This window comes from Nicotiana attenuata, chromosome 2 (assembly GCF_001879085.1).
Source record: "Nicotiana attenuata strain UT chromosome 2, NIATTr2, whole genome shotgun sequence".
Classification (NCBI taxonomy): domain Eukaryota; kingdom Viridiplantae; phylum Streptophyta; class Magnoliopsida; order Solanales; family Solanaceae; genus Nicotiana; species Nicotiana attenuata.
The window spans coordinates 24,321,318-24,341,356 of record NC_031990.1 but is presented as its reverse complement, the minus strand read 5'-3'; the positions used below and the strand labels follow the sequence as shown (position 1 = coordinate 24,341,356).

General features: G+C 39.2%; 1 protein-coding gene across 1 annotated transcript; it reads right to left on the bottom strand.

The window, feature by feature from the left end:
* On the bottom strand, nt 215–7,249 carry LOC109205568 (pyrophosphate--fructose 6-phosphate 1-phosphotransferase subunit alpha-like). Its single transcript, XM_019368279.1, has 19 exons — nt 7,109–7,249; nt 5,738–5,910; nt 5,278–5,390; nt 4,991–5,065; nt 4,796–4,909; nt 4,627–4,694; nt 4,366–4,449; nt 3,928–3,981; nt 3,627–3,707; nt 3,423–3,516; nt 3,264–3,337; nt 2,919–3,029; nt 2,781–2,825; nt 2,636–2,692; nt 1,697–1,801; nt 1,477–1,593; nt 1,195–1,298; nt 824–989; nt 215–671 (listed from the first exon to the last, which is right to left on the bottom strand). Exons 1-19 carry the CDS (start codon nt 7,196–7,198, stop codon nt 546–548), a joined length of 1,851 nt encoding a protein of 616 aa, XP_019223824.1. The 5' UTR covers nt 7,199–7,249; the 3' UTR covers nt 215–545.

Here is a 20,039-nt window from a genome sequence, read left to right as displayed (position 1 = left end):
AGAGGATTTTCTCTTTTTCCTTTTCTTCTCCTCCTGCAGCAGCCCCGGGTTGTCCCGAAATAGAGGGTTCAGCAAGCGAGGATGGGGCCTCTTCCTCGTCCAATGGCCGGAGCTCAGTGGTCTTGGGCAAACTTGTGAAAAGGAAAAAGACTAGCGCAAAAATACAAAGTATTCTAAACAGTGGCTCCTCGAGTGCAGTACGTACACGAAAACATCCAGAACAAAATAGGTTTGCAATCTAATTTGAATACAAAAATCCAAACAGTCGCCAAAACTTAGAGGTAAACGAATTTGTACCCCTAGAAACCGCATCAATACAATCTTCTCAACATCATTCGCCTTGTCAAAATTGCAAAAGTACAAACAAACTAACTAAAGCAGTTGAACACCTCTATTGTCACAATCAACTAACATTTCTGCACCTATATAAAGTTTGTGCAAAATCGGATAAAATATGATAGGGAAGAAAAAGAAACGGTAATGACTATATAGTTTGGCAAATAGGACTTCCTCCAAATTTCCTCAAGGTTAAGAGGGGTTCTCATCTAGAATGGCGTGTTCACAGTTGAAGGTGAGGACATCACGGAAAGAATGTCCGTGACAGAAGCCATGGCACTCAATGCTGCTTTCAGGACATCTTGCGAGCAGCCAGGCTTCACAATTGTACGAACCTGGAAAGAAGTAGAAAATAAAATGAAAAATATGCAACATACCAAAGTCAAAAAAAAAATGTATAGACAAGCTTGGATAGCGGTTGGCCATGATAAATAAATGATGCTATGTTTTTCCTTAGGAATAGATATTCTGGTTGAAAAATCAGCACCTTGTCCAGATACTCTTGCAATTTCTTAATACGACCCATGTAATCCTGGTCTTCAACACAAAGAGTTACAGCCTTTGCGTCAGCACCAGGGCCATCAAACTGGAGGGGACCTGGGTTTCTGTATACATCATCGAGCAAGAACTTTGTTGCATTTTGACTCAATAATCTGCACCAGAAAAAAGAGACAAATCAGGCCCAGTGGCAGGCCAGAGACAAATAAGTTAGATGCACAGAATTCGCTTTGGAATGCGAGTTCTTAAGAAAGCTTTTTCTTGGTATTTACTGTCTACTGCCTACTTTTCAACCACAAAAGTTCAACTTCCTCTGAAGCTTCACTTGTAAATAAGCAAAAAGTAGTGATATTGACATACTCATATGCTTTGCCCTTCAAATCCACAGTGGCTGGATGCACAGCAGGCTTTCCAATTGCTGCATTGCCAGGACCACGACCATACCGTTTCACAGTCATCATAGCCTAGAATTTAACCAAACAGAGATAAGGTCAATATTTTTCTCTTTTCTTTTATTTTTATTTTCTGTTAGGTAGTGGACAGGGTGAAACCTTATTTATGTAATTATTAATGCTTCATAAAAAGTGGATAAACTTTAGGGTCCTTACGGGACATCAGTACAAAATAAAGGATGGAGCTTACAGTTATCGGAGCAGCCGCACAGCGCCACTTGTTGACAGGATTCTTCAAGTTAGTCACAGTGGCCATGTAACCATTGAGGCCAGCAGCCAAAATATGATAGCAGATGTGACCAAGTACCTGGCATGTAATTTTGTTACGATCTTTTTAATTCTGTAACAATCTTATATATCTCAATTAAAAGAAAAAGAAAGAAAAAAGTAGGAACAAAATCAAAGCTTACATATGCATAGTCACAATCAAACTTCGATGGCAACGATCCCCGAGCTTGATAACCAAAGAAATGGCAAATTGCGTTAAATTTCTTTCCCTTGTAAGTTCCTTCTTTCTGTAAAGTCGCAATATAAAGACATGTTATGTAAAGGTAACGCTGACCAAGGCAAAGAATATCCAGATCAGGTGAAATACACTTTTTCAGATGCACCAACTATTAAAAGTAATAACAATGATCGTGAAAGCAAACAAAAGTTTACAAAGAAAGACTGCTCAGTGAAAACATGGTTACTATTAAATAAGGCTGCATCAATTCTTTAGCAAGTTTTTGAGCTTATGATAAAGGATCAATATGAATTAGCCTATACCCATGTCTGACCCCTTCTACACTGACATGTCAAAGCAAATGAAGAGTTTATTTAACATAACCTTGTAACTGGGAGTAGATAACAAGCAGCTTTAAGATTTAGAATTCCTGGGTAAAACGTTATGAAGAAGAGCTGTATTTCATGAAATAAGGAAAGAGAAAAACTTGATTGAATTCTCAGAGGTCTAAACATATTATTCTCCCCACTCCAAACTAGCAGAAATGTGGTCCTTAATCATCACTGCAAAAATTGTATGAGTTGTATTAAAGGAAATTATTCTCTTTTTTTTTTTTGAGAATGTTAAAGGAAATTATTCTTGTAACTTTCCGTCTAACAAATTCGCCAAGAATTGTAACACAACAACAATATAGAAGTCAGTACACCATACTTACAAGCTGAAAAACTTATTATTAGTAAAACAACATACATATCCTTTCTCAAAATTTCTTTCCTGGTTAGAGATGGGACATTTCATTTATTTGTCCTTAAGCTCCTACCAGCCATAAGTGTCAGAGAACAACCATTCGAAATATCACATGCAACATTTTAGATTGCAGAATTGAGGAAAATAGAAGCTATACCAATCGCTTATTCATTTCAGTTTCCACAAGATGAGCTATAAGTTTCTCGGTCTCAATCTGTGGAGGAAGAATAAAAGAACAGTCAACTAAACATACAGTCCATATGCATCACCAAACACACCATCCAAATGGGAGAATTAGTTACCTGTGATAGCTGAGCAGAATCATCTGATTCTGGGTACAACAGGAGCTGTAACATCACAGGCATTTTATGTAAGAACTATCCAAGTAAACTTAATTTGTCATATCTGAGCACTCAATTCCAACAATACACAAGTGGCACCTGCTTTTTTATAAAGGGAGGCAAGAATTCAAACAGCGCAGATGCCCAAGGTGATAGTTGAGAGGAAATCTTATCAGCAGAAACGCCTTGCCTGAGTAAACCATGAATTTCCTGGAATGCACAGGATCATAAAAAGGCATTATGACAACCAAAAACCATTTCCAAACAAAGACTCATAGAAGCCCAATTAAGGTTTGAAAGTGTTTCTTTTTTGGCCTATTTGTTCTCTTTCCCCTTTATTTTTATTTTTTTTTTTTTTTTGTCCCTCGGGTGAGTGAAGAGGGCGTGAAAAGAGGACCTTGGGAGGCAGGCTAAGAAAATAACATTCTTTTATTCGCAATTTACCTGCAGTAGAGCATATACTTCAGGAATACTTTCAATAAGTCCCTCTGGCAACAGGATCACACCATGGTTTTTATCTAAATTCAAAAACTTAGTGAGCACACAAAATTTTTGGAAAAACACCTCAAAAGACAAAAGAATTAAAAGGTAAAGTTTCCGTACCTTGTTCAGCCCTAGCTTGAACTGCATCACAAATTTTGTTTGTGATGTCAAAAAGTGTAAGCTTCGATGCAGCTACCTCCTCACCAAGAATCACCTACAAGATCATTTACCACTTTTCGATACAGAACTTGCAAGTTCTAAGAGAGAGCATGTCCTAACAGCAATATCACTTCATTAGTTTTCTAGTGAAGCCGTAAAACGAACCATATTAGGATGTGACTGCAGAGTGCATTCTAAGGCAACATGTGATGCCTTTCGCCCCATGAGTCGGATGAAATAGTAGTACTGAAAAGGAAAAATTACCAGGTTATATAAAAGATTGACAAAGGACATGGGTAGGAAATATAAAAGATAAGGTTGTAAGCATAACTCAACAGACAGTCAACACCATCAAAACAAATTTATATAACAGAAACGAAACCCAACAGAAAGGTATATTTTAAATAACCCCAACTATACCACTAGATATTGGAAGAGACGTAAAAGACATGAATGAGTCAATTACCTTTTCTGCCGAGAGCGCATCGGTGCAGACATTGCTAATGAGTTGGGAGTTAACCTAAGATGAAAACAAGGATAATAAGCTTCTGCCCCAAAAACAATTTAAATTTGTTTCAGTTAAAGCACACAAATAGCATCATAACAAGACTTTTCACTCATGCAAAAGTCATCAAAATGACCTACAACACTCACCATCTGAATGTACTTCACCCCAAATTCCATTCACATCTAAAATAAAAAGTAAAAAAGGACACTCAACCAGCCCACCACACAACCATACGCAAGACCCTCAAACTTAGAGTGGGAAGCATCACCACGAGTCTAAAGGACGATGCCTCTCAAAGTTAAAGGAAAAGGTGTTAGATGTAAATTCTGCATATCGTACAAAAACAAATATGGTCTTCAAATGAATTCCTTTCAAATGACATAATTGGACTAATACCTTGCATATTGTGTCAAAACCGACATTTGTTTCAACAAACTGATTCTTTAGATCTCCATTTAATGTAACAGGAACTCCTACCACCTGGAGAAAAGGACAATCAGAAAGTATGAACCTTCCACAATGAGAGGATAAAATGGAAAGGAGAATGCAGAGATTAATGTTGGAATACTGCAAAAACACTTGAAAAAATGTTAGGTTATTTATTCACATGACATAACAGTGAATTAGATAAAGAGAACTGCCTCAACTCATGCATACTTTTGTTTGGCATTTTGCTTCGGCAAATGTTTCTGCCAGCTGAGCAGCATCAGTGTTTGATGTTACCCCTTCAAAAGTCAATGCACATGTTAGTATGTATGTGTGTGTGTGCGGGCTAGCTTGTGCTGGAAGATCCATAATGAACCATAAAATGTTGCAAAATCAATACCTCCAATAATGATAAGGGCGTCCAATTTCAAAGCTTTGCATGCAGCCATCGCGGCATTAACTTGCTCGGTCGATCTAATTTGATCTTTTGTCCGGCCCAGCATGTCATAACCACCTTAAATGGGACAAATCAACTAATGATAAGCTTAAAGATAAAGTGGAATAAATACAGACTTCATCCAAAACCAGGTTTTACCTTGATTCTTATAGGTGGAAAGAACATCGTTGGTGATCTCTAGGGTTTTCTGAGCAAATAAACCTTCAGAACCACCTGTTGGCACATGTAAAGGGACACTCATGTTAACTGTGTTAAAGTAGGTCTGCTAAGGGTTTACTGCCCTGATGTCCCAACAATAGATGACAAGATGATGTCAACCGGAAGAGTATGAGAAACATTCTTGAAATCTAGCAGATTTATAGGAGAGTACATGAACAGATGCATCACAGAACATAGAGCACCATCATTTAAAAAAAAATACTTACCCAAAAAACCAAGCAAAGTGCTGTTAGGATTGTGAATTTTAAGAGCGTCATGAATACCCCATATCACATTATGCCCTCCAGGTGATTGTCTCCCACAGAAAACAACTCCAACCCTAAAAAGAAAGAGCACACACTGTGAGCACATTAGATATCAAAAATGTTTGTGATGCAGAATCAATAAAGCTCATTTCATGGAAATATGTCTCAGTGAGCTTTTGTCCTTATGTTTATACATGAATTTCATACATCAGTGTTGACAGGAACCGTTAGTTTAAGTCCCCTCAGTTAGATCCAAAGACAGTAAGTGCTAGAGGAAAATTAAAACTAAAAGGAAAAAAAATTCAGTCACCAAAACAGAAGAATAGTAATACACCTACGTTCAACATAGACTTGGTGCAAAAATCTCATGGTTTCATAACTGATGCCATTAGCAAGTAAACTAAAGAATTATAGCGCATACCTCTTTGCCGGATGCTCAGTAATTATCTGAGCATCAGTAACCTTAGCAGTTGCCCTAAGAAAATGGGCTAAGGGCTGACCATAAGTGTGAGGAAAAGACCGACTTATTGTGTGTTCACCAGAGGGATCTGATGCAGTGGTTGCATCACCTAGCTCTACCCGCACAGTAGTGCCCTGTCATAGTGAAACAAGAATATAAACTCATGATTGAAGACGGAAAAATCTTTCATCCAAAAAGAGTTAGCAGGATTGAATTCTCTGAGCATCTTGTGTGATCACTTCAAAGAGCAATATTTTAGTGAATATCAATATCATAGATACAAAGAACTGGGATCACATGTCATAACCAATGATAACAAGACTTGAACACTGTTCAATGAAACAATCCAGCGGAAGCTGGTAATCAATCAACACGACAACACATCTAACAAGATAATCAGATAAAACAACTGAAAAACTTCAAAACGTTATTGTATACATGAGAGAAAGTATATACATAATTCATCCTAGATTTTGCACTAAAAAACGGAGTGCAGTTTACACATGTTCTGCTAGGATAGGGACTCCATATGCAAAGTCTTGCCTTGGTTATCCATCACAGAAGAGACAATTAGCATATGTTCCTGGAGGCACGCTTGACAGGAACCTTTTTTATTTTTTTGATAACCGAGACGGACTTGTGGCGCAAGGTCTGGGGCTTGGTGGATAACGGGCCCACCCCTTTACTCTTCTCCACTTAACTTCCAAGCATTTATCTGCAGCAGGGACCGAACCCGTGATGTGTGGCTAATCCTTCGCATCACAAGTTAAGTTCTTACCACTAGAGCAAAGCAAAGCACTAGAGCAAAGCACGCTCTTACACTAGATTAAAGCACTTTTTTCTTACTTTTTATAACCGAGAAATCCGCGAAGGCCAATGGTGCAAGGTTTGAAACTCAATGGATAATGGACCCGACTTGCCCCTCTACCCTACTCCACTTAACATTCTCCTTTTTTTCCTTCTCAGAACTACTCGATCACCTTACCTTTTTGGGAGATAGTGGTGCCCAGACCAGCTTGACGCACCTCGACTATTCCACCAGGCACCTGCTATCTCCCATCAGCACAGGTATCGGGTAATTTAGAAATCGCCTAATTTCTTTTCGGCCTCCGCTGGGATTTGATTTTTAAATTTGATAAATCGTATATAAACACCATGAGTAATGTCAGATCTACTATTACTATGCGGAGACAAACCATAAAAACACACATTTTTCCAGATATTATTGCTGATTTTCAAAATGTTAAATATACGCAACAGCGAAATAAGCGGGCAAACAATGAATTATACACAGATGGGGAAAAATGCAGAAAAAAAGAGACGAGGAGAAACCTGAAGACAAGGAGGAAGTTCTGGTTGGTACTGAGATCGATGTTTTTGCACATCAGAAAGTTCTCTACCTATTCCGTAATCTGCATCCATTGTGATATTCACCTACTGCACTCTCACTCGTGTACCCTTTTATTTGTTCTGTTTCTCTCTGAATATATAGCAAGGATTCGAGCAATACCGTCACCCGGAAATGACAAAAGTATCCCCATTGCATAGTAATAAAATACATCAAAACTATAATCTTGAGATTGTTATCTCACATTCAATAGTTAATACCAAAATCATAGTACAAAATTTATATCGTTATACCTGTTGTTAGTAATCTATATTCGAAACCAGAAAACTAGAGAAGTAACGAAATAGTAGTTCAATAAAATAAAACATAAAATAATTTCCAAGCCCACAAATTGTATGTGTGTCCTTAAGAAATTTACTTCCTTTATTGTTGCCCAAGGTTATGGATTACTTCCTCCTAGAATAGAATGGAAAAACTATTATGTAATACTAGCAATCGAAATTACACAACTTCAGCGAACTCAACAAACGGAGCAAATCACACTTGACACTCTGTTTATTTGGAAAAATAATGCAACAATGTAGAAAATATGGGAAAAGTTTTCAGATTTTTCATGTCTGAAAATTGAGGCTGATCCTCAAAATTTGTAAACAATAAAATGGTGAGATGAAGAGGTGCAATTCGAAAGGTACATCTTCCATTTCTCATTCACACCCTTCACGAAACCTAACAATCCCTCACATGAATGGGGAATGGTCATATGTGTAAAACCATGCATGAAAAAACTGTGTGATTCGCAAGTAAGGATTAATCGCATCTGGATAAGTAGATTTCCCTTTGAACTTTCTGTAGTGAGCTTATGTCGGATATACTCGGTCAGTCGGTAGATTTGATATCTTTGAACAGTCGAACTTTGGTGTATACATAGACAACCATAAGTCACACAATCAACCCTTAACTGTCTTTCGTTCTCATTGTTGTTTTCGTTTCAGCCATGAACACCGCCTGGTTCATAAGTGCGTAGAGAACTAGCCTTACAGAATTCTCCTTGAAGCGGCTTACACTTCACACTTACATAGGTGATTCCTAAATGTGTTATCCCATAGATACACTATTTGATATACCCCGTATCAAATATAGAAACCATCAAAAAAGCCTTGACGTTATATCCTTGGTACTGAACATTATTTCATCACGAGAGTAGACCAAAAAAAAATATTTGACAATGTTGAACCGTCATTAATAACTTTGTTTGATCTCCTTGAACCTAGATCTTGGGATCTCTAGTCTTCTAGGTAGAGTTACCACCACAATGACTTGTCATCGACCATAGTCCCATTCTCTTTGATGACTTCTCAAATGCCTCTTTAGTTAGGCCTTTTGTAACCAGATACAACAAATTATCTTTTGAATTTACATAGTCAATTGTGATAATACCACTAGAGAGTAGTTGTCTGACGTTATTATGTCTTCGTCGTATGTGACGAGATTTTCTATTATACATAATGCTCTCGGCCCTTACTATTTCCACTTGACTGTCGCAATATATGCATATAGGTGCTAAAGGTTTGGGCCAAAATGGAATATCTTCCAAGAAATTCCGGAGCCATTCAGCTTCTTCGTCGGCCTTGTCTAAAGTTAAACTCCATTGTAGAGCGGGCGATGCATGTCTATTTGGACGACTTCCAAGACATTGATCCTCCACCAATAATAAAAACATATTCACTTGTGGATTTTGTTTCTATTGATATGGTGATCCAATTTGCATCACTGTATCCCTCAATAACGGCGGTATAATTATTACAATGCAATACATAGTCTTGGGTATATATCAAATACCCCAAGACTTATTTCATTGACATCCAGTGAGATTGACTTGGATTACTCGTGTATCGACTCAATTTACTTATAGCACAAGTTATACCTGGCCGTGTACAATTCATGACATACATTAAACATCCCAACACACGAGCATAATCCAACCGTGATATGATTTGGCCTTTGTTCTTTACAAGTGCAAGATTCACGTCAATTGGAGTCTTTGCAACTTTTAAGTACTGTTTTAATGTAATGAAATTACGACAATGCTAAACCTTGAGGAGTCTTATGGATCTTAATACCGAAGATTAAATCGGCAACTTCCAAGTCTTTCATATCAAACTTGTTAGTTAGCATACGCTTAGTTGCATTTATGTTAGCAATATCATTACTCATTATTAGCATGTTATCCATATATAGGCAAACAATGACTATGTGATTTGGAATATTTTAATGTATACACATTTATCACATTCATTTATCTTAAAATTATTTGACAATATTGTTTGATCAAATTTTGCATGCCATTGTTTGAGTGCTTGTTTTAGCCCGTAAAGCGACTTAACAAGTCTACATACCTTCTTTTCTTTTACCTAGAACCACAAACCCTTCAGGTTGTTCCGTGTAAATTTCTTCCTCCAAGTCTCCATTTAAGAACGTCGTCTTAACGTCCATTTGATGGATTTCAAGACCATACACTCTAATGCTACTAATGTCCATATGGACGTAATTCTTGTAACCGGTGAGTATGTGTCACAATAGTCAAGGCCTTCTCATTGTCTATATCTTTGACAACAAGTCTTGCCTTATACTTGTCTATAGTGCCATCATATTTTATTTTTCTTTTAAAATCCATTTAGAACCTAATAGTTTGTTACCGGGAGGAAGATCAACAAATTTCTAATTATGATTGTTCAATATGGATTTTATTTCACTATTGACTGCCTCTTTCCAAAATAATAATTCAGAAGAAGTCATAGCTTCTTTAAATATTCGAGACTCACTTTCTAATAAGAAAGTCACAAAAACGGTCCAAATAAAGTAGACGTTCTTTGTCGTTTACTGCGTCTTGGATCCTCCTCATTAAATATATTTTTTTTGTTTCTTCCCGAGGTCGTTTGGATCCTTCACTAATCGACTCAATTCCATTTTATACGGATATATATTTTCAAAGAATTCAGCATTATCTGACTCTATAACCGTATAAATGTCGGAATTTTCTGATTTATGAACCAAAATCGATATGCTTTACTATTGGTTGCATATACTATGAAAATACAATCAACAATTTTCGGGGAATCTTTACCCTTTTGGATTTAGGAACTTGAACTTTTACCAAACACCCCCACACTTTAAAACAATTTAAGTTGGGCTTCTTTCCTTTCTATTTTTCATATGGAATGGGTTGTGTTTTGCTATGGGGTACTCGATTTCAGTTAGCCATAAGAATAGCTTCCCCCATAAGTTCTGGAGTAAACCAGAACTTTTCAACAAAGCATTCATCATCTCATTTAACGTTCTATTCTTTCTTTCCGCAATTCCACTATATTGCGGTGAGTAAGGGGCAGTTGTTTGGTGAATAATGTCATATCCCAAATATGGTTCTTCAAAATATCCATAATCATCACCCCTACTACTTTGTAGAGCCAGCCGCATGAACTGTTGTTTGTGTCATGACGCAGTCAGAATTAATAAACAGTGCAGTTTTTAATCTTCAAACCAATCTGACACAACCAGAATAAATAAACGGTGAAGTTTTTAATCTTCAAACCGAATCATATCTGACACAATCAAACTTAACAAATGGTGAAGTTTTTAATCTTCAAACCGAATAATATCTAACACAACCAAAATTAATAAAAATTGACGAAGCTTTTACTCTTCAAACTCAGTAAAAAGTCGGATTAGAAAATCTCTTATAGTTTAATCTCCGAATGACTAAAAAGTCACTTAGATTTTAATCTCCGAAAAATAAATAGAACGTTATGACGATTTTAATCTCAAATATCGAGTAGAAAAATACGTAGATTTTAATCTCGAAGCAGGAATAGAAAATCACGGAGATTTTGGTCTCCATGACGAGAGTAGAAAATCACGAAGATTATAATCTCCAAAATAGAGATAGAAAATCACAAGTATTTTAATTTTCTTTTCAAATGGCTTTCCAACTAAACCAATAACAACAACAACATACCTAGTATTATCCCACACCGTGGGGTTTGGGGAGGGTAGTGTGTACGCAGACCTTATCCTTACCTTGTGAGGATAGAGAGGTTGTTTCTAATAGACCCTCGGAGCAGGAAAGCATAATCACCACATTAATGAAAATATAGACAAGAAGAAACAGTACCAAAAAACCATATAAAAGCAGAATAAAAACAACAAGACAGTAAGATGATCAACAATGAAAGAAAATAACGGTTAGTCATAAAAACCTACTATCAATAAAAAGCGAGACTGCATGCCAATACTACTGTTATGAACACTCTAGACTACCTACTCTACTACCCTAATACTCGACCTCCATTCCTTCCTATCAAGGGTCATGTCCTCGGTCAGCTGAAGCTGCGCCATGTCTTTCCTAATCACCTCGCCCCACCTCTTCTTTGGCCTACCTTTACCTCTCCGTAGGCCCTTCAATGTCAACCCCTCACACCTCCTCACTGGGGCGTCTTTGCTCCTCCTCCTTACCTGACCAAACCACCTAAGTTGCGCTTCCCGCATCTTGTCCTCAATTGGGTCCACACCTACCTTGTCACGAATAACCTCATTTCTGATCTTATCTAACCTGGTTTTGGGGCACATCCATCTCAACATCCTCATCTCTGCTACCTTCATCTTCTAGACATAAGCAATCTTGACCGGCCAACACTCGCCCCATACAACATCGTTGGTCAGATCACCACTCCGTAGAACTTACCCTTAAGTTTTGGTGGCACCTTCTTGTCACACAAAACACCGGAAGCGAGTCTCCATTTCATCCATCCAGCCCCAATATGATGGGTGACATCTTCATCAATCTCCCCATCCCCTTGAATAATAGACCCAAGGTACTTACAACTCCCTCTCCTAGGATGACCTACGAGTCCAGCCTCACCTCCCCTTCCCCTCCTTGAGTATCACCACTGAACTTACACTCCAAGTATTCTATCTTGGTCCTGCTCAACTTGAAACCTTTAGATTCCAGGGTCTGCCTTCATACCTCTAATTGCGCGTTCACACCGTCTCGCGTATCGTCAATCAATATAATATCATATGAAAATAGCATGCACCACGGCACCTCCCCTTGGATGTGGCACGTCAGTACGTCCATCACCGGAGCAAATAAAAAAGGGTTGAGTGCCGACCCCTGATGCAACCCATCATAACCGGAAAATGGTCAGAGTCCCCACCCACCGTCCTCACTCGGGTCTTTACTCCATCATACATGTCCTTAATCACCCTAAAGTAGGAAACTGGTACACCTCTAGCCTCCAAACATCTCTAGAAAACCTCCCTCAGAACTTTATCGTACGCCTTTTCCAACTAAAACAATGTACCCCTAAACATTTCAACAGTTTGACATGTTATTCTTATCAAACTAACAAATGTATATCCTTATTGATCCAATATTTATATATAATGGCATAAATCACAAAGTTGAGAGAAAATAGAACCCAATTTAATATCTTTTTTTTTGGTTAAAGGGGAATATATATATATATATATATATATATATATATATATATATATATATATATATATATAATGGGGTACTGCAGTTTCCCTAAGATGGCCATATTTTGTTCAATTGTATCAATGTTACATACCCAAAAATTCCTAACTACTTCAGTTTCTAGGATGTCTGCCCAAAATACATCATTTACAAACATCGGAGGAACTGCTAGCATGGCAGTTCTACCCAAAAAAACTTGAATTTGCTGCCTTCTTTGCCAGTGCATCGACAACCCTATTCTGTTCCCTGTAGATGTATCTCACCATCACCTTGTCCATCCTTTGCATTAATAACCTGCATTCACAAATCATAGGATCGTAAGTTGTATTTCCTGTCAGTAGCATTTTTATTACTTCAGTCGAACATGTAGCTATGTCTAGTGGAACCCAGCCATTTTGTTTTGCTAATTGGAGGCCCTTTAGCAGTGAATTTAATTCTGACATGCTGTTGGTGTTATGTAGTATATTTTTCATATACCCCATAATCTAATCCCCACTATGATTCCTTAATACTCCACCAATTTTCCCAATGCCTGGGTTGCCCTTGGCAGCCCCATCCGTGTTGAGTTTATAGTGCCCCCTCCTGGGGGGGGGGGGTTCCCATTTAACTCTAGTATGGAACGGCCTCCTGATAGCACCTTTTTGTGCCAACATATAGTACTCTGTTGCTTTGGATATGGTGTTATTTGCAGGGATGTTATCTCTTTTATTACTGAAAATGTTATGGTTTCTTGTTAGCCAGATGTGCCAAAAGCAAAAAGGAATGATGTTCTCCCATAGGATAATGTTGTTAAAAGAAAGCTTCTTTAGCTTATTTCATGTTATTGGCTAGAGTTGAGCTGAGAATATCGGATTCAATTGCTGACTTTCAGTAGATCCCTTGGCTAGTATTTTATACCAGAAGTGGGTTACATTGGGGCATTCAAAGAAGATGTGGTCACTGGTTTCAGGACATGCCGAGCAAAAACAACATTGAGGGTTGCAATTAACCCCAATTTTGTGCAGGAAAGCTACAGTAGGTAGCCTATCTTGCGCAAGTAGCCAGATAAAGTTTTTGATTTTGTTAGGAACTTTTAACTTCCATATAAAGTTGAATTTACCTTCCTCCTCTTTCCATGAAATCTCTTTATTGCTGCTAAGGAAGGTATAGGCTGATTTGGTGGTGAGACCCATTTGGAGTCAACCCCCATACTAGAATGTCTTCCTTGGAGAGCTAGTAGGGATGAAAGTTGATTTGATCAGGTTAGTAATGTTCTCAGGGATGTCTATAGAGATGGATGAGATATCCCAGTTCCCAAAGTTGTAGACAGTGTCCACTTTGGTACCTATGTCATTAAGAGTTAGAGGTCCCTCAATTATGTCCCTAATTGATGATTGGTTTGGGATCCATGCATCATTGATGAAGCTCACCATGTTACCCTTATGGACAACCCATCTACTGCCTTGTTACATGTATACCACCCTTTGAAGATACATTGTCAGATTGGAGATTTTGGCTTCTTCGGAGTATGGTTCCAGTTACAGTGCTTAGAGATCAGGACTCTAGCCCATAAGCTGGAGGTGTTATGGTAGATCTTACAAGCTAGCCCAGCATAGGAGGCTTTATTTTTAAGCTCTGCTTTCTGCAAACCCAACCCACCATGAGACTTCTGCCTAGTGACTTTGTCCCAGCTAACCAGGTATAACTTTTTTTGTTTGGAGTTGTACCCCAAATAAAGTTCCTCTGAATTCTATCAATTTGTTTGGTAGTCTTGGTGGACAATTTAATGTATTGCATCACATGGCTTGGGATACTACTGAGGGAGGCCTTGGCAAGGATAATTCTTCCAGTCATATTTAGACAGTTTATTTTCCAGCCATCCAGCTTGGATTGCATATTGTCTATTATGAATTGCAAGCCAGTACTAGTGGGTCTCCTAGGGAACATAGGGAATCATAGGTATTTCCCAAAGGATGTAGTAGCTTGGATTGACGGAGTATTTGTGAGGTATTCCATTATGTCATGCTTTGTGTTAGAGGAGAAGAGAACTTTGGACTTGGTGAGATTGAATTTTTGCCCAGAAGCCTCATTGAAGGCCTGCAGGATAGAGTAGATTGTGGTGCATTTCCTAATGTTTGCTTTTGCAAAGAGAGTAAGGTCATCAACAAAGAAGAGGTGAGAAATTTTTGCGCCAAACCTACTGATACTAATAGGGAGCCATTGTTTGTCCTAGACATCTTTATCAATTGACCTGGAGAGCCTCTCCATACACAGAATGAACATGTAAGGGGAGCTTGGGTCCCCTTGTCTAATGCCCCTAGAGGGCTTGAAGGTGTCTGTTTTGCCCCCATTCACTAGGATGGAGATGTTTGATGAGCTAATGCAGGACATGATTAACTTAGTTAGCACAGGGGGGATGTTGAAGGCATGTAGTGTGTCCCTAATGAAGGACCACTCCAGCTTGTCAAAAGCTTTCTCTAAGTCAATTTTGAGAATCATATGAGCCTGGTTCCCTCTCATTTTCCCAAAATGGGTGATGTATTCTTGGACAATGATGGCATTATCAGATGCCATTCTATTGGATAGGAAACAAGCCCGGCTAGGGCCAATTATAAGATAGAAGGGGCTTGATCCTATTGACAATGATCTTAGTGATGGTCGTGTAGATAGTGTTACAAAGCCCTATTGTTCAGAAGTTTTTGAGCATAGTGGCTTGGGGACATTTGGGAATGAGACAGAGGAGAGTTTGATTCATGGTCTCATCCATGGAGTGTGTGTCAAAGCAAAGCTTGCATAAGTCAACTACTTAGTTCCCCACGATGCTCCAGTACCTTTGGTAAAAAAAATGGGTGAAGCCCATCCAGACCCGGTGCCTTGAAATGCTTAAAGAAGAAGATCGCCATTTTGATTTCACTAACCTCAAGGAGCCTATCCAAGCTATCTCTTTGACAGTCTGAGAGGATATGGGTCATGTCCAGATGACTGGTAGTAGAAATTGGAGCTTGTGTGTAAGAGGAAGTGTAGAGGCTCCTGAAGAAGTGCATTATAGAGGCCTTAATGTCCCCTTGGTCATAGATCCAGTTTCCACTATCCTCTTTGGGGAACAAGATCTTGTTCCTTCTTTTCCTATTGAGCGTGGAAGTGTGAAAAAATCTAGTGTTGGCATCACCATCAGTTAGCCAATTGACCCTTGACTTGAGTTTCCATAAGTCTTCCTCATTCTTGAGGATGGATTCAAGCTCTCTGCTCAAGTTACTTTCTAGATTTAGCAGGTAATTGATGAACTGGTAATTTGGTGATTTTTGGATTCCAACAATTCTGGCCAGGATCCTTCTTTTTTTGTGGAAGATGTTACTAAATGTGTGCCTGTTCCACTACATCACCAGGCTTTTGAATGTTTAAGTTGATTGGATTAGGGAAGAGTTATTAGTGAAGGCCTCATTGATAATACTAGGGAAGTAGGGGTGGCTAATCTACATTGATTCAAACCTGAAGGGTCTGTTAGAATTATTGAAAGAATCACCCTTTAGCATTATTTGAACAGGGCAGTGATCCGAGTGGGTCCTAGGGAGATGATTAATAGTAGCCTCAGGGTACTGAGAAATCCAACAATCGTTAGCAAAGCACCTATCTATCCTTTCTAATATTAGACTACTCCTATTTTTGTATCTTTTGTTAGTCCAGGTGAATTTACTGCCTTTGTAACCTAAGTCAACTAGTTTGCATTCATTGAGGCAGTTCCAAAATAGGTTACTACGACTTGAGTTAATGGGGTTACCCCCAAATTTATCCCTAGCTTTTATGACTTCATTGAAGTCTCTACCTACAAACCAGTTCCCAATATTGCTTTTAGAGATAGTAACTAGACTTTCCCATAACAATTTCCTATCAGCTAATATGTTGCTAGCATAAATGGCTGAAAATAACCAAGGGGTGTGGGATGAGAGTACCTTCACCATGGCATGGATTCCCTGAGGGGTAGTAGATACCTCATCAACAGTGACACAACCCTCCTTCTACATCATAACTATCGCACCAGACAACCCTACTGCCGGAGACTGGATAAACATATCAAAGTGAAGTTCCTTCGTCAGCTTTTTATGATCAGTCATCATAGTTTCTAACAGAACCAGCAATGTTGGCTTGTGAAGTTGTACCATGTCAAGGCAGTATCTCCTGAACTCCGCGTTGTTTCCACCCCTAACATTCCATATGATGTAGTTCATCAGGGGTGGTTGGCGGTTGAGGGACTGGTTTCTGCGAGGCTTCTCCATTCATGGAGGAGACCTCATTGGTTTCTTTTGGTTCCTTTTCTTCATGCTTAGGACTGCGGTCAGATTGAGGAGTGATCTGGTCACACCTTGGATGTGGTGAGAGACTAGGCTCAAACCACACTTTGTCATGGCCTTGGGACACATCAGCACAAGCACTTCACTACTCTCCACACTAAACTCTATTGCCTTAATTGAGTCCAGTAGGAGAGAGTATGTGCGTAGAGGGTCGTAGGCCATTCCTTCCATTTCCAGTGGGATTTTCCTTTTCAGAAGCTCTAGGGCTTTGTTGATCTCCCTTGTGATGTTTCCCGGCGGTGGGGACTGGTTATTCTCTACTGGATCAGAAGGTGATGGAGTTTGATGGGATTGGGGATCGATAGTCATAAATACTGGAGACACTGCTGGGTCCTCCATTCAAGGGTCTGGGAAGAAGGGGATTGACTGGAACACTTGGGAGATGAGGGTGTTGAGCATTGGTGGGTCCAGATTGGGTTGTATGATGCCATTGCTTGTCATCACTTGCTACAGGCTTGGGCCAAAGGCTGCCAAAGACCTGTTTAGGGATTCCACCATTACTCTGTCCAGATGCGCAAGGTTTTGGACAATCAGGGTTACTAGTTGATTTCCCAGGGTAAAATTGTAGGCTAGGCCTTGTCCTTGAAGCGGCACTTCCAGCCACGATGCCGATGAGTTATCCGGTGGTAGTGGAAGCGATGTCACAATGGTGGGTGGTGGCTGGGTTTTTTCTATTTTTGTATTATTTGTTTTACCTCTTTAGATAAGAGTGGGGGTTATGTTAACGAGCCGGCTCATAATGGCGTCGTTTGGTGTCAAATCTGGATTAGTGGAAAGGTCATCGGTTATTGCATCTGAAAAAATAGATTCAGAATTAATGTGGTATCTATTAGAGTGGACGGAAGGTGTCATGTCACCTGAGATTGGGTGGGTTCTCAGGTGAGGCGCTTGAATGTTCATGAAGTGTGGTGAGTTTTCTCCATTAGAGTACTCCGCTGGGAGGGGAGTAGGGGGCGTGTAGGTATTTGGGTAGGGATAACTATTTGGGCCGGGTTATTCCAATTGGGTATGGACCCCAGTGGTTGATTGAGTATTGGCGCGGTGGCCCAAGGTCACATCTTTAGCAGGGTATATGTCTGGGGTTAGGCTATTGGTAGGGGCCTCCTAGTAGGCATCACTAATGGGCCTAGCTAAATTTTCGATATCAACGGCATAGGGCCCTATTTCCGCCTTTCGTTTGGCGTTGTACTTGGGCTGGAGCCGCGTGTGTTGGGCTACTAGGGGTGGGGGATGGGGTTTTGTTTATTCACAGGGCCATTGGGCCTATTGTAATATTTGTAATGCATATTATTGGACTTAGAATTATATTGAAAAGGTTGGTTACCAGAAACTTACTAGAGTTTGCATCGAACATTTTTACTGGATCTCTTGTGATTTTTGTGTATGATGCTGATTGTTTTCGTTTCCATTGTTCCTTCCCTTCATCGGTTGTTGACTTGTTTTCTTTCGTCTAGGGAAGGTGCCTGTCTTCCATCCATCGTCCTCTCCTTCCTTGATGTTTATTCCTGAATTTTCAGGGGCTTCTTGTGATGGCGATGATTGGAATTTTTTGAAGTTGCAATTTTTTGTTGTGTGGCCTATTCTTCTACGCGTTGTCGTTCTGCTCTCTCCAAACAGCAGCCAAAATAAATTCATTAAGCCCGAAAAGTCGTGTCATTTGGCTCTTTCAAAGACAAAACGCTCTACTCACTGCATTGAGTGATGTATTCCAGCACTATGTAAGATTTTCCTCTCAACAGGGTACATCTTCTCATTATAAATATGGTGCGTTCATCATTTACCTTGCAATTCGTGTATCACACTAATTGTAGGAAGATTTATGCATGCACCATGTGTCATTAATCATGATGGTTGTATAGGTCAAAATTTGGCGTATCGATAATAAAGTATAATTAAGATAAAGGACGGGGACGACCATGGTATGATAACTGAGGTTTGCTTTTAAATTGTTTTGTGCCAAAGACGGGCAGCTGTGATACGGAGGCAACGGTAGCCTAAGTTCAAATTTAGACACAAGGAATATTCCTTGCTTTGTACTTTACAGGGTTTTTGGGAAATGTCCCTTATAAATAGGAAGAGATAGAGAACAACAAAGGGGACTGCAAAAAAGATACTTCATGTAAAGAGTTGACTTGAGAATATACAAAATTGTCTCATTCATTGATTACTGGGTTTGAATCTATATTTTTGGTTCTATATTCGCGAGATCCAAGGATCCTACAACTCTCTATTATTCCATTCATTCCACGTTGTTGTCAGGAGAAAATATTGTTTGGATCTCACAACACTGGGGAAGTAAATCCTTCTTGTTGTGCTAATAACATTAATCTATATTCATTGCTTAGTTATGTCGTCGCGTCTATGAGCATTTAATCAGTTCAAACATATTTATTGACATATCTTGTTCTGCACATTTCGCTTAGCATCCGGTCTAGAATTTATTATCCTTAACTAAGATTCGCCCTTTTTATCATTATTAATTGGTTTAACCAAAGAATTTAACACTTTTTGGTCAAACAATTTGGCGCCGTCTGTGGGGATCTTTTTAGTTAAAATTTTAGTTTCTTCAAGACCATAAAAAAGGATAGCCATCTTTTCCTCGCTTTGCATAAACTAACAATGGCAGGAAAAGGAGATACAAGACAGAAAAAAATAGCAGGCGTCACTACAAACATTCTGAACACCATCAACGAGGATGGTAGAGAAGACAATGCGAATATGGCGCCAAGCGTTACGCCCGGGCGGAGTGATTCACCTCCTCCTCATGAAAGTGTAACCACTTCACTCGAAAGAGGAGCTTCCACATCCACAACTGAGGAAGTAACACCGGCAGTAAAGAAATTGTTGGAATAGTGGTTGACAAGCACCCTCAATGACATACTTGACAAGCCCGTTCAAAAAGCGAACCGGAATGTCATACCGGCAGATGTCATAACGATCACCGATGAACCAACTCCCTCAACAGGTAACACTCACACCATTGTTGATGCAGGCAATAACGCACTGGCAGCCATTTTCAGGAAAATGGAAGAAATGGAATACAAAAACAAGACA

Excerpts from the sequence above, each read along its gene's own strand:
- LOC109205568 (XM_019368279.1), bottom strand. The coding sequence starts at position 7,198 with ATGGATGCAGATTACGGAATAGGTAGAGAACTTTCTGATGTGCAAAAA. Across the intron at positions 4,910-4,990 it reads TTCCACCTATAAGAATCAAG|GTGGTTATGACATGCTGGGC; the intron begins GTAAAACCTGGT and ends GTCCCATTTAAG. Across the intron at positions 3,030-3,263 it reads AAGTATATGCTCTACTGCAG|GAAATTCATGGTTTACTCAG; the intron begins GTAAATTGCGAA and ends TGTGCATTCCAG.